This window comes from Lissotriton vulgaris, chromosome 7 (assembly GCF_964263255.1).
Source record: "Lissotriton vulgaris chromosome 7, aLisVul1.2, whole genome shotgun sequence".
NCBI lineage: Eukaryota > Metazoa > Chordata > Amphibia > Caudata > Salamandridae > Lissotriton > Lissotriton vulgaris.
The window spans coordinates 433,632,703-433,648,358 of NC_141695.1; the positions used below are offsets into that span (position 1 = coordinate 433,632,703).

The 15,656-nt window shown below is 44.9% G+C and overlaps 1 protein-coding gene across 1 annotated transcript in view; it reads left to right on the plus strand.

Moving 5' to 3' along the window:
* The window catches only part of LOC147701795 (germ cell-specific gene 1-like protein), a 124,040-nt gene extending 111,438 nt beyond the window's left edge, over window positions 1-12,602 (plus strand). The window contains exons 4-6 of the mRNA XM_086928701.1: window positions 2,651-2,803; window positions 5,314-5,425; window positions 12,091-12,602. Of these exons, the coding sequence (XP_086784827.1) occupies window positions 2,651-2,803; window positions 5,314-5,425; window positions 12,091-12,439 (614 nt within the window). The 3' untranslated portion in view covers window positions 12,440-12,602. The remainder of the gene's footprint in view (window positions 1-2,650; window positions 2,804-5,313; window positions 5,426-12,090) is intronic.
* Window positions 12,603-15,656: the final 3,054 nt, after the last annotated feature.

The window sequence follows — 15,656 nt, forward strand, 5'->3', positions numbered from 1 at the left end:
TAGTCTGTATAACAGTCCAAAGACGTGCTTGTTCAAGTATTGTAAATTTTTAATACTCTATATAAGTTTCCGGGTTTTAATATTAGAAAAATAGACACACTCATAGAAGAATAGTAAGGCACTATTATTTTTCTTGAAATTTTAATTGATCACGGCTGACCTTTATATCCCGTTTAGCTTCTGGTTTTAATGGGTACTGAGCCTGAACGTGGGGCTCACTACTAATGGGAATCTTATGCGATGCAAAATCTTTGTCCCATCCGCTGTGTTTCTAGACAATGCAGGAGCCTGTTTTAAGACCCATTCACATGCATATTTTTCTCTGAGTTCTTCAGGTATTAAGGAGGAAAATGCTTCCATTCTTACTTTACCTAAAGGTGCTTAGTTATAAATGATGGTGGTCAATCATCCTCTACAAAATTTATGTCACAGGCATTGGACAAATGAGACCAGAATGCAGCTTTAAATTTGCACACGCATCCTTTTCAATTTGTAATTCTACATCACTGACCTGTCTGGAGAGTGTACGTCTATTCCATGTTTCAACCTGTATTCTATTGATGGAGCCACTACTAGGTGTTGTTTGATAGTCTGAAAAAATATTGTCACTTCTACTGCCCTGTCTAGAAGTGTTATTGCCCAAGTTCCATTCTGCAGAAGTGTGCAAAAAATTTCTGAGGCATTCTTTTTCGTTATACCAGCTACTTTATTTTCTTAAAATTAGATTTTGAGTCTGAACCTTTCTATTCTCCCTTCACAGTAACCTCAACCTTTGGTGTTGACTTTCAGTCACTTTTTTGTTTAACATATTTTTTTGTCTGACATATTCATTTTTCTACAAACTATTTACAAAAGCAGGCGTATAATCTAGATGCCGCACCTATCAAACTGTGGTGTATATTGTAAATGAGTGGTGCTCAAATCAAGGGAAAACAGCCTCCTGGGTCCCCTTAATTTGATAATCTACACACTTGTTGATCAATATTGATTATATGGAATCTTATCTTTTCGAATCAGAACAATTACAACTTTCAATTTTGTTCCAGAAATTCATTAAAAGTCATTCAAGCTTGTTTTGTGTTGATAAATTATTTTATTGAAAATGTGCAAAGTATTCACACCAGTGTAGCCAATGTATTTGAACTCGCAACCCAGAGACGGTGAACGCGCTCAGTGAATCGCTTACTAGGTTCATTTGCTGACATAGGCCAAAACCACAAACTTGTTGAATCTGATTAATCGTGTTTTAACAAAACGAAGATCCTAATTTTTTAATTAAGGACCCTTTGGACTAATTAATGTGAACTGATGCCTGTGGAACACCTGTATGAGAGAGCAAAGCCCAGAAGAAGTCTCGGAAGAAGGGATGAAACATGTTGGCTACGCTGGTGTGAATACTTGGCACATTTTCAGTGAAAGAATTTATCAAGACACGACAAGCTTGAACATCTTTTCATGAAATTATGGAACATGGGTGCGATATTACTACAGAATTGAAAGTTGTAATTCATTAATCTTGTTCTGATTAGAAAAGATAATATTCGATATAGCAATAAACAGTGGGTGATGATCTATTTGATGTACAAGTGTGTGGATTATATTCATTTTTCTGCAATATTAAGTCCATCTGCTCTTTGCTGTCTTTTTACTATCACTAGAGTCTGGCAAAAAAAGCAAAGAAAAGTTATCGGAATACTGATATGATCTTGCTTCTTAATTTTATCATGGTCTACCAAATGAGATCTACTGCTACTGGAATTCTGCTGTGGAGAGCAAATCCTGTCTTTCTGCTTATCCTTCTGCTTTTTCTAAGTCGCCAGTGCAGACTTTTCTTTATCGAAACCCTCACTCCTCCTTCCTTGAGTTGCAGTTTTATGGCTCCAGACCTTAAAGTATACCCGCTTACAGAGTTGTAAGCTGGTATACTTGGGAAGCAAGAAAGACACCAACAAGTGTTGCACTGCGAGAACCACTACTTCTCCTCAAACGTTACTGAGAAATATTGTGGAAAGTTTCAAAATAGCCTATTAATTTCATCCCTACATCAACAGTAGATGTAGCTCCATGCCCATTCTTTATTTGTTTTAACACACCTGTAACACCAATAATCAGTGTGTGCCATGTGTAAATACTCACAAAAATGGTTCCCAGGTAGCAAACTCTTCTACAGGGTGTACCACACCAGGTGAAACACACAAAGGGCCTGATTTAAAGTATGGCAGAGAGGGACTCCTTTTCAACTACAACAGAGTACCCTCTCTGCAACACTAATGTTGCGCCCGCCTCAATTACAGTCGGACGGAACTTGAATATGTCAGTGGCACAGACTACTCATCTCCACCACTTGCATACTCCTCCGACAGCCTGACGGAGTAAGGGCCATCAGAGTTTTGGTCATTTGTTAGCTTGCCCAATTTAAAGTGGCCAGTTTTCACTTTCATTCAGAATGTGGCAATATCTTAAAGTAAAAACATGTAGCTATTATCCAGAACTTTCATTTGATTTAGCGTGTCATTTGTATGCTACGACAGTGGACATCAGAAGTCCATAGCTATGCAATGTTTGGGGCTTTGAGGTATATAACCTTTTAGAATGTTCAAGATGTGTTTCTGCTTTAATAAAGGAATCCATTTGCATTGCGCCATTACAGGACTTCTCTGGATGTCTGTTGTGTCTGAATTCCTCTTCATCAGTTTGCTAAGCCTGGGGTTCCTGCTGATGTGCCTGGAGCTGGCCTGCTCTAGTCACTTCATCAATGCGCTGAAGATTAATGCCTTCGCTGCAATCATTTCTGTCCTTGCAGGTAAAGAGCTGTAATCCTCAATAACCTTTAACAAGTTCATCTTGCTCCGGTGAAGGGGTGGTGGGTGGTCAACCAGAGTAAACGATAGAAAACCTCTTGTCATTATCTTCCCCTCTTCTCTATGGGTTTTTTTCTCTCCATAATTTGCTGTTTCATTTTTCAGTTATGAACATGGTCAGCTCAGCTAGCCCAATCCCTCTTATATTCATTGTTTTGTGGATATATTGACTCCCTGGCTTCCTTCATCCTTTTTCCTTTGACTCACAATCATGTGTCAATTACGCAGTATGGTAGAGCTTATGTAGGGCACTGGGGAGGTTCTGCGATGAGATGTGGAAGTTAGTTGAAATGTCACTTGTAGGTCTTGAAGACTTTCTTGACAGTGACCAGGCTAGCACCGCCTGCCTACTTACTCATGGGAAAAACTAAAGAACTTGTACTTATGACAAACAAGGCAACCTATAGAGTTTTTATAAGAAATTCTGGGTGTAGCTGTGTCTATTTAAAGCAACATAAACTAATGAACAATTACTTTTGCCAACATTGCAATTTAGAAAAGAATCTTTAGCAGAAACTATTTGCATAGATATGCCTATTGAAAGAAAAAAAGTAGGCATGCAACATTGAAAATTAGCATTTTTCCAACTGTTGTCTGCTCATTGAATGTTTCGTGAAGCCCCCATAATATAGAGCTAGAAGCAGAATCATATTACCCACGCCATTGCCTAAGAAGCCCACTTATCTGCTTTTCACTCCAAAACACTTTGATAGAGCAGTGTGTTAGTACTGCAAAGATGTGAGTGTGTACTCTTTCTTCACAGAGGTATTGAAAGGCACTACTGGCTGAATATATACCTTTAGTATGCAGATTTTACACCGCAGTACAATCACAATGCGGTTGTTACAACAACCGCGTTGTTAGCACGCAGTGACATTACAACGCAAGTCGTTACAACGAACTGCGCTAGATGGAGCGCTGGACTTAGCAATAGTATGATTTACTATTCCAAATCCAGTGTGTGCAACAATATGGTAGGTATTGGAATAGTAAATCATACTATTCTTTAGTCCAGAGCGCCATCTAGTGCAAGTCATTGTAACGACTTGCATTGTAATGGCACTGCATGGCAACAACACGGTCGTTGTAACAACCATGATTAAATTGCGGTGTAAAATCCTCCTAGTAAAGGTTGTTTCCCCTACTGGCTGGATCAAATAAAGCCAGGCATGTGGCTCGTGATGTGGTGGAATTACAGGCCCTTGAACATTCAGTCCTGCCGTGGGAAGGGCAAGGGTGAATGTTAACAGGGGCTGTTTATTTTATAGAGCACCTGCAGCAGCACGATTTGAAGCCAATGACTAATAACACTTGTTAAAAGTTTACTTTTTGGTTCTCAAAGTCTTCCAGCAGGGCAGGGTCCAAGGCTGAATCACATGAGGGTTGTTTGAAGTTGGATATGTCATCATCGAGTTCCGGCTGAAGCTGTTGGCAACAAAAGCTCAGGGCAGGACAAAGTTGGGTTTCATCGCTGTTGATGTCACTTCGATGTCTTGCCCAGCCCAAGGTTTCACTTTCAGTCGTAATCACTGTTGTTGGGTCTGGAAGGACTACAAAGCTGTAACTGTAGTCAGGCAGGGTTATGCAAGGACGAATAGTTGCATTACGAAGTCCGACTAAAGCCTTTTTACATCCCTACTGTTGCGTAGACTGGAGTTGAAATAGTAATTTATATTATTCCAAAGTCTAGTGCTCCCGAAAGCAAGCTGTTGTAACGACTTGTGTGCTAAAGTAACACCTGGTAACGTTGCAGTCGGGGTAGTGACTGCGTTGTATGGGCATGCTGGGTAAATGAATGTGGGGTTCCGTCATACAACTGAAGCAAGAGTGGAAAGTGGGAGATGATTGAAGGTTTGGAAGAAGAGATAGTTAATAACTGTTTCCTGAACAGTAATCAGTTTGTTATGGGTATTATGTGAAAATGTGAAAGTTCCACAGGTGAGGGGAAGTTGAGGGCTGACCTCCACAGCAGATTCACTTGAGTGTGGTCAAAGGTGAGTAGCATTAAAATGGTAATTCAGGTAGAAAGGTTTATTACACAAAAGGTGAGTTTGTCTTTGTGCTTGTGTGATCTCTGGTGCAAATGGCTCTGTCAACTATGTGCGCGTAATTGTAAAGTGTACTTGGGAGTACATACTTAAAGTCAGCCATGCCGTGCTAGTGTAATGAGAGAGAGAGACGTCCCAGCATCTCAGCACATCATGAAACTGACAGATCTAGTCTACAGAGTACAGTAAATTACAACATCCCCATGTGTCATCCTTGATGGGTAATTTGATTTTTATTTAATTTCGATAAAAGAACTTGGACAAGTAGGGCTAGCCACAGTAGCACAAAACCAGCACATTATTTGAAGGTCTGTGAATACATTATGATGGATGGAGTGCACATGCTGATTTTCATAGTTCGTCATTTTCTTCCCTTTACCAATCTCGCTCTGCGTTCACATCAGGGCTTCTTGGCATGGTGGCTCACATGATGTATATGACGGTGTTCCAGGTGACGGTTAACCTCGGCCCAAAAGACTGGAGACCTCAGACCTGGTATTACGGTTGGTCCTTTGGGTAAGTTAAAAAACAGAATGACACAGTTGTAATAGAGTAGTTCCCCTATAAGAGCGAAGAAAGATAGTCATTATATGCTTATAGAGCAGAGGTCTTCAAACTTTTGTAGGTTGAGCCCCCCCCCTGCTGAATTTTTGGAAATGTCGGGCCCCCCCACCACCTGGCAGAAATTTCAGGAATGTGGTACACTACATAATTGACCGCCACCCGCAAATCCCGGGCCATATCCGGTAAATAATGTTCAACGCAATAAGAGTTTAGTTAACTGTAGGTTTGTGAGTGGGTGTTGTTAAATTACAGAGGCTTATTACACAGCTCAAAACAAAATTTCCCAATATAAAATGTGCGCAAATTGTTTTTACTAGAATGCTTTGTTTTACAAATGACAGATTGATAATAACACCATCAACATTATTGTGACGGGTGTGCCTGTTTTTCGCCACAGAGACGGTCAATCTGTGGATGGATTTTTGCCACTGCCATCCTCGGGTTGTGCTCCACATCCAGTCTTGAACGGTACTTAGTCTTTAGTACCGCAAGCGCTGAGAACCCAATCTCACATAAGTAGGATGAGCTGAAAGGCAAGAGAGTTTTGATTGCAGGTTCTCGCAAAGCTGAATATTCTGGACTCTATAATATAGAGTCTAGATCTAGTACTATGGAAATTTTGGGTTTATGTTGCTATGTTATGTTTTTATGAGTAGCGTATGCAAACTGGTAGTATCATAGCTCTAAAACTGTAATGGTGCACATTGAGTTTAAGGGTTGCATGATGTTCTTGAAAATTGCAAACATTTGATAATCGAAAGTGAAAGCAGAACCTAAGTACCGACATTCTTTACAATATGGGATGTCCAATGGCAGGGGCTAATTGAAGTGTGTCCAAGAGTGAGGACTTCTATTTGATCAAAAGACAGAGTTGGCTAGGTTAAACATCGATAGACTGGCTGCTAATTGCCATATTTTAGCGGTCAGTACTTTCCCAAAGATTTTTTGACAACTTCTCATCCAGAGGACTATGCGAGTGTGGTCTGAATCATATCCAGACATTAGCAATGCTAAGAGTCTCATGTGAAACTTAAATAATTGTGAGGCGATAGCCAGGTTCAGCACACTCTGATTTTTGATTAGACACTTTTTTTTAATCTAGTTCTACAAGTAGTTGGTGGTATACACTCTCAGCGAACAAAGGACATGTACATTAAAAAGGTGGTGATGGGCTTTCTTTCTGGATAATCGCGATCCTATTTTTAAAGTTGTAAGGCTGTGGTGGACAGCTGACCATCCACTATAACAAAACAAGCACGCCCATGTTCAGGTAATAGAAAAGCACGTCCGCCATTATGCCATCTGAGGCGGCAGTACTGCTTACATTTTTAAAAAAGCGTTGTGCTAGAGTGTCCTGCCGCAAACAGCAGACAGAAAAAAAGCCAATTAAGAAAATAGTGCTCCCAGGCTCTAATTAAAGCATACGTGTAACAACCGAAGTAAAAGGACCCCTGGGACCTCTTTTGGTAACATATGGTACTGCACCCTGCAGAAGATATGGTAAATCCACCCTACCCAGAATGCATTGCATGCAAGACAGTGCTACGAGTACATTCAAATAGCTATGTCCATATATACAATTAGTAGCTTGGAAAGTGACAAAATAATTATTACGTTAATTTTGAATTAGGTTGAAGACGATCTCATATAAATATGAGATGTTCTAGTGAGTGAAGTAACCACTGCCAGCCTAGCTTAGGACCAAGTGTGTGTCCCGCCTGAATCCTTTTAAGGAAATTGTGCCTTGCACCTGGAATTAAAACCTAGGGGATAAAAACACATGTAACAGGGGGTGTCCTCGTGGGAGGTTACAAGAAGAGACAAAGCGGTACTAAGGAGGCACTACTAAGACTATTAACCAATGAAAAGCCACCATTTACAAAGGACAGGGACAGGAGCCCATTAAAAAGATGGATGGAAAGTGGCCAGAGCTTCATGCCCATATCCTGAATACATCGATACCAAAGGGGATGATGGATGGAGCGTTTGAGCAAATCAAACACTCACCCCCAGACAACTGATCTGGGTTTAATCTATCATCATTCTTTAGCTCACTCCACCACCCCAGTTTAGACATGGCCATATGCAAATCAGTCTGACCCTGTGCCTCATGGGACCAGTCCAGCCGAACTGCCAAGCCATGTCTTCCCTGGACCAGAAACAAGCATCCTGGGACCGGTTTCGGGTTCATAACCCTCATCAGCCAGGCTATCTTGAATCCAGCGGCAAAGTGAGCAAGGGACCCACGTCTGGGCATACCCTGCCAACTTAGGGTAAACAAAGCGATACCAAAGGGGATGATGAACGGAGCGTGTGAGCAAATCAAACACTCACCCCCAGTCAACTGATCTGGGTTTAATCCATCATCATTCTTTAGCTCATTCCACCACCTCAGTTCAGACATGGCCATATGCAAATCAGTCTGATCCTGTGCCTCATGGGAACAGTCTAGCCCGAACTGCCAAGCCATGTCTTCCCTGGACCGGAACCAAGCATCCTGGGACCAGTTTCAGGTTCATAACCCTCATCAGCCAGGCTATCTTGAATCCAGAGGCAAAGTGAGCAAGGGACCCACGTCTGGGCATACCCTGCCAACTTAGGGCGAAGAAAGCGATACCAAAGGGGATGATGGACAGAGCGTTTGAGCAAATCAAATACTCATCCCCAGTCAACTGATCTGGGTTTAATCCATCATCATTCTTTACCTCACTCCACCACCCCAGTTCAGACATGGCCATATGCAAATCAGTCTGACCCTGTGCCTCATGGGAACAGTCCAGCCAAAACTGCCAAGCTATGTCTTCCCTGGACCGGAAACAAGCATCCTGGGACCGGTTTCGGGTTCAGAACCCTCATCAGCCAGGCTATCTTGAATCCAGTGGCAATCCATCGTTTTTTTGCTCACCATGCCACTGGAATCAAGCTATCCTGGCTGAAGAGGGGTGAAATCCCGAAACCGGCCCTAGGATGCTTGTATCCAGTCCAGGGAGGACCTGGCTTGGCAGTTCGGGCTGGACTGCTCCCATGAGGCACAGGGTCAAGACTGATTTGCATATGTCTGGGTTCATACTGCAATGGCATGGTGAGCAAAATAATGATTGATTTAGGCCCAGATCTCTGTTCTGGGGTGAATGTATGACATTGTTCTGCATTCTGTCCATCAACTGTTGTTTTTGCACATATCCTGAATAGAGCAGGTCTCGAAGAGACTGCGCAAGCGCTGCCTAGGCAAGACCTAAAAAGGACCTCCCCTCCTTACAGACACCAGCTCTCTTTTGTAGGGTTCCTAGGACTATTAGATACCTGGGTCTTAACTTAACTCCTACTCTGAAATCCTGGACACAAGCTAACTGGCCGGAATATCAGAAGTCCATTCTGGATGATCGACAGCAGTAGAGGTCACTGCATCCGTCATGGTTGAGCCGACTTAACGTCATAAAAATGAATATTCTCTCTCAAATTCTTTACCTCTTCACTCACTACCTACACCCACCCCCTCTGATGCTATCCTATGCCTACTGCTGGATTCACACAATTTTATTTGAGTAGGCAATAGACATCGGCTGTCCAGCTCCATTTCAATGCTACCCAGAGACAAAGATGGATTAGCCTGCCATAACCTTCCCGGCTACTACTGGGCTACTGATCTTTCAGAATGGATAGTCTGCGAAAGCAAAAAGTACTGGTTTCACATGGACTGTGCATTGGTTTGTCTCCCCCTGTGGGACCTAGCTTGGCTCCCCAAGCATGCCAGGCCAGGAAGAGCATCCATTGCCACCCCTATGAGGATGGTCATTGAGATATGGGATAGATTAGTGCTGCAGAGAAGCCTTACCACCTTCACCTCTCCCAACACACCACTTCCTCGTAACCTGGATTTAGCTCTGGCTTTTGACCCCCATACAATCTCCAACTGGGAGGCTGGCGAATGTCACACTCTATGAGATCTTTTAGAGGGGATGGCCATTAAAACCTTAGAGTTATGCAAAGTGGACTTCAAAGTCCCTGAGACAACACACCTACAACACTGTCCATTGTGTCCCTGGGTGTTCCACCCGTCTAACTATGCGGGACTCAAGTGGGGCTATAGCTCTTTTGAGAAACTGGTCAGAGCGTATGATGGTTCTAGGGTGCTTGATCTCATGCATCTATCAAGTACTCCAGCACTGAACGCAGCCTCAACTCCACACTAACGAATCACAATGGCAGAAGAGCTATGTACAGGGCAACTCCCAAAAGCAGTGGAAAACACTCTGGCAAAACATCCTTAAAACCTACAAAACTACCCACAATGTGAAACAGCATTCAAAATCTTCTGCACCGGGAAACTTATACGCTACCTGGGGGTCATGCTTTCTTATTACTACTTATTGAATGGAGGTTCTTGGCAACATCAAAGGCGCTGCGGACTTCCCACTCCCTGCATAATACACCACAATTATCCTGGGTATTTGGCCCTTAAAATTACAGGTGATGACACACTCTGACTGGTGATTCATCAGCCACATGCTAGGCACTGCAAAGCAGCTTATAACGCTCCACTGGAAGAAACTCAATGCCCTGCCATTTGCTCAATGGTTTACGCGTCTTTGGCGTGTTATGGCAATGGAACTTTTGTCCTATAAGTTGGCACATGCTGATGCTAACTTCGCCTGCATCTGACAACCACTGCGTGGCTACTTTACCCACCTACAGTACACCTGTTTCACGCCACCCTGGCTTAAATCACTCTGACTACTTAATTAACAACACCACAAGATGATGATACGGATGCAGTGGTCTTGCCCTCCTGCTGTTCTCACACATCCTCCCTCCCCTTCACCACTTCCCCCTCCGTTGCCTCAGACTCATTAACTTATACTGCCCCAAGCCACCCCTCCGGGTTGGTCACTGTATGAGCTGCACCTCTGGTTTTACGGTTCGGTTCTATTGGTTTTTTGGACCACGAAATGTCTAACCACTTGCAAAGCCCCTTGTTAGGGTCTTCTCCACTGGCATAACTTCTAGTACACCCTTGCCATCTACACAATTTTGTTGACTACAGTTAACACATATGTGGGAGGGTAGCTCAGAAGCTCAATGGTGGGCAAGTCAATAAGGCATATAAATCAAACCTATGTCTTGCAAACTCCGGATAGAGGGATACTCCCACTTCTTTAGTGATGGTTTAGAAATGCAACTTTGAAGAGGATGGGGTACATATTTTTCATTTAGTGAAACAATTTTGCTAATTTCACAGTTGGGGGCACTGGGAACTCCAGAACTGAGCTCCCAGCACTTGGATGGTTGTACCTTTGGGGGACTTGCAGTTGATTCTAGACTGTTTAAGTAACTTTCAATTTCTAGACAACACATTTTAGCTCACAGTACAGGTTGTGAATAACGACTAAGGGGGTCATTATGATGGGGGTAGGACCGCCACCGCAAGCCGTGCAGTGGTGATCCATCCGCCATCAAATTTGGATTGACTGCCCGCCAGATTAGGATGGTGGGCGGATTCACACTGCGACCGTGGCGGACGCTGCGATTGCCTGGCTGAGTGGTCTGCATGCATAAAATGGTGGGGGTGCCTAGCAGGCACCGTCCACCATATTATGATACAGGCTGTGATCCAGCCTTTCCATGATGGTGAAACCGTCATGAAAAGGCTGGCAGACATCCTTTCGGGGGCCTGTTGCGGGCCCCCAATGTGTTGGGGGGAGGTGTATGTGCACTGGGGGGTACCCATGGTACCTCCCTACATTTCAGTGCACTAAGTGGCAGGCACCGTCTGGTGCCTGCCACTTAGTGTACTGAAATGCACAACATGCTCTTTTAAAATCACAGTTGGTGCTGCTATCATTGCGGCGGGTGCAGCAGCACCCGCCTCAATGTTAAAATGCAAGATGCAACCAGCATGGTGGTGGTCACATCCTAATTTGGTGTGCAGAACCGACGCATGTATTGTGGACAGTCCCAGTCACCACCACGATGGTGGACGGACTCCAGTCTGTCCCCCATCGTAATCGGGCCCCAAATGTTTTTGGGCCCCGACAGGCCCACGGGGGTGGGGCGGCCGCGCGGCGGTTCCTTGCTTGTGACGGAACCGCTCCGTCATGGCTCGCGGGTGAGCTGTGCTTGTGACGGAACGGTTCTGTCACGGCCCCGCCCGTTCTTTAGAACGTCAGCGCAGGCGCGGAATTCGCGCCGTGCAGACGCGGCGGCAGGGCCGTGACGGAACCGTTCCGTCACCAGCACAGCCCACCCGTGGCTCGTGACGGAACAATTCCGTCACGAGCATGGAAGAGGTTAAAGATGGTGCAAGATTTTTCAACTGCATTTTCTCTGCAACCTGAAACAGCGTGAGTCTTTTCCCTAATTATTTGGATTTTTGTCCATTCCATGATTTGTACTATTGTTTTCAGTTCCTAGTGTTTTACTTGTATTTTAATTCCATAAGCTTTTTTTTCTTATTCATAAAGTTGAGATATTCTCTTTTGGCGAAGACTCCACTCAAACATGCAAGATGGATACCAAATTCAAATACTTGAGAAGGGGCACATTCTGATTCCACTCGTTAAATACAGGCTAACTTGAAAAATCTTTCTTTAATCGCCTCCTTTCTCCTTCCGTTGCAGATTGGCTTGGCTCTCCTTCACCCTCTGCATGTCAGCCTCTGTTCTCACTCTGAATACCTACACCAAGACAATTCTGGAGTTCAAATACCGCAGGCGCATCTTTGAGAAGAACGTACAAGCCCGTAATCCATTCCTGGACTCACAGATGGTCCGCTTCCTCTGGGAAAAGTACATCTTCTCTGTCAGTGGTTCGGTGGAAGACCCTTTTAATTGGCACAAGGGCTCCACCACTTCTGTTTTTGTGGATGTTGGCAGCATCACAGACCTGCCGGGAACTGTCAGGGATGCAGTTGAGGAAGGAGAACGAATAGAAGGAGCTGAAGAAACTGATGATGGAGAGCAGTGCTGATGCTGGAGTGAGAGGACATTTCCAATGAAGCTCCAGAGATTAGAGAGAAAGGCTAAGAAGTGGACTGGGGATATTGTGGCAAAACGTTGCTCGCCATAAAATGTTTCTAAATTCTCTCTTTAAAAAGGAGGAAGCACTGGCCTTTCCTCTGTTATAGGCAACTGTTTGTTCTGGAATCAATGAGGAACATGTGGGAGGAGGGGAAGGTGGGGGGGATTTTGCTATCCCAGCCATGTAATCAGAACATTCAGCCCGTGTGTAATTCCCCAATGAGTACCAGTCTGATTTTCCACCTTCTTAAACTGTAAATATATTGTATTCTACACGTGCATGTACAATTCTTTCCATAGATGCATGATGCATTTTTTCTCCCCCAATGCTACTCCTCTCATCCAGGTTAAAAGACTCCCTACCCCAAGAGAACACTGCGTTCCTTTTCAAGCAGTTACTGTTCTGATTTACGCCTCAGCAGCACAAATCAGAATTTTTGGCACCTATGTCTTTTATGAGTAATGTCAACTTTACCTCTATTCTTTTACGAGTAGAAATCCTATAATTGAACTGCCCCTTATTTTTTTTGCTCTGGCATTTGCCCCCCCCTTCGCATCATGACACAGTTTGCTTGACGCTATCGTGAAGACCGTTAAAAGTAGACAACTGTTCCTGCATAAGCCACTACCAAGTCAGTGAAACCAGAATGAAGAAAGTCTAAACGCAAATTCAAGGATAGCCAGTTGCCAAGAAAAAAACAACGTACTGCTCTTAATTCCAAACCATGAGTCCTAGTTTTAAAACAAAGTACATAAAGAGGCACTTAACAATTCTTGCAAAACTAAATTAAGACGAGGGCATTATTCTCTTTTAGCTGTTTCTAACGAGGCTGAGTAAGGAGCAAGATTGGGGCCCATTGGCGAAAGGGGGGGGGGGGGGGAGAAAGCACCGACCCGAGACTCAATGTAAGTGTGATAAAGGCCGCTTTATTGGAAGCAGGTGCATTCTACACAATAACATCCTTGGCCTGCGCCGCACAATCTAAACCTCCTGAATATGTAATTTCCTGCCTCACCCCCACCCCCTCCCCTAACTGATTCCCACAATCCACAAACAGTAACAATTAGCAGAACGTCAATTTGCCTCTCCACCTGGCTAAATACTTTATTGTGCTTGACCTACCCCCCGATAATCCAAACAGTTCTCCTGCTCTTCCCCCATATATTAGGAAGAACCACCCCTACATACAGAATGCACCTCACACCTGCTCCAGCGACATGCGAAAACCCCCCCACCCAATCCAAAAAACCCCTGTTTGCACCCAAGCTTTTTATAAGGGATTTTGACTGAGGTCGTTTCATGTATACTGCACGCAATTGGTGCCGCGAGGCCGTACAAGAAGACAGGCAGTAAAATATTACAGCCGCAGTTCAACTTTCGTGTGCGACCAGCCCCATAACTGTGTATCTGACCCTACCATTGACACCAACTGTATTTCATATTCTGTAAATATGAATAGAACCGACTAAAATTAATTATTGCACAACAGCCTGAGTGATTTTAGATAGCAGCCAAATACATGTCTCGTTACATATGAAATGTGTCGATGTAAAACAACGAGGATATCAAATGTGATGCCTTATGCCTATTCTGGAACCACTGCGTTACGTCAGGATGTAGAAGCGGAAAGGACGACGCCTCGCTCTCCCTCATTTCAATTCAGTAGTTGCAATACTATCCCGCTCCTCTACTGTTTTCTCAGCCAATTAGCTGCCTTGATAATACAGTTCCCCACCGTTTGGGAGTACCACTGTATAATGAACTCCGTCTAAAAGGATTCAGTTCCACTGCTGCAGTCTATGTTCCCCTTAATTGAGATAATCCCAGTGCTGACAGATGCTCCGTGATGTCATCCGCCATTGTTCCCAGTGCCCTCCCGCCACAAGCAGTGCCCGGAAGTCACGCGAACGGCCTCTTCGCAGTCTGCAAACCCCCTACTTATGCTGGTAACACCACAGAATCGTGGCGCCGATACCAGAACACACCAGTACCTATCACAGGGCAATGCCAGCCTATACTACTACCACCCCACTGCACTATGCCATCCACATCAGTGTTATGCTATCCACATCAGTGTTTTGCCACCCACACCAGGATAGGCTCTACAACGCATTACAATAGTATTGTACCTGCACCGTGATGCTATGTTTCCTACTCACCAGTACCACTATATTGCTTATACCACAAACCATGTGTACCACAACCCACTATTCCCTCCTATCCTCCAACAGGGTACCCACTATAACATGCTGCCTACTGAAATACAAGGCCAGGTGTACCAAATCGTCCTCTCCACGGTACCATGTTACCACACACCACAGCACCATACAATCAACACACAATGCCATGCTAGCTAAACTTGAGATAAACCCCTTATGCAGAGAGAGCAGAAATTACCGCCCCCCAAGAAGCACATCCGTCTTTTCTCCCCTGCCCCAAATAAACCCCGGCGGCCGTATGGACCCTTCGGGTAGGGGCAGCGGGACTCACCTAGTCCCACGTGGGAGCCTTACCGCCCACACCAGGCAGAACAGGCCCATCCGCTCGGCCGCGTGGAGCCGCATGCTGCTCTCCCGAGCTCCTCCGGCCTCCTGCGATGTTTCCCGCACACCTCCTGCCGCGGCCCGTCCCTGCACCAGCGAAGTGTCCAGCCTGCCGGGAAAATCCGGTGCCATTGGGAGTAGTTCAACAGTTCGCCTCTGTTTGCACTGCGTTCTCTATGGTGTAATTGTGCATTGTCAAAACACCAGCGTTTTCCGTGAAACATTCCTTGCACTGTTGCAGCGAGGCTTTTCATCCCAAACAAAGTCCAGGTGTGAGAAATGTAATCATCAACGAGGGGGCGAGCAGCCAGGGAGCACCGCTCTCTTTCCAGACAAATCCCTGACGAAAAATTGTCCAACCGCCACCCCCCGCCCGGCGGCCAGACACCTTACTTAAAATGGTGTCTCTGCCGCGTGGCCGGGCGGATACCACAGCCCAGCCCAAAAGAAGCCCAACCAAGCCCTGCCCCCAGCCCAAAAGCTACCAAAACCTAAACCCGTCACCGGGCGGCGCCATCTCTACCACCCTCCCCCCCTTTTCCCGGCCCCAAATTCCCCCCCCAGGCCCCCCCCCCCCAGGACCCCAATAGGAATAAACTTTCACATCAAACTTTTCAGACATC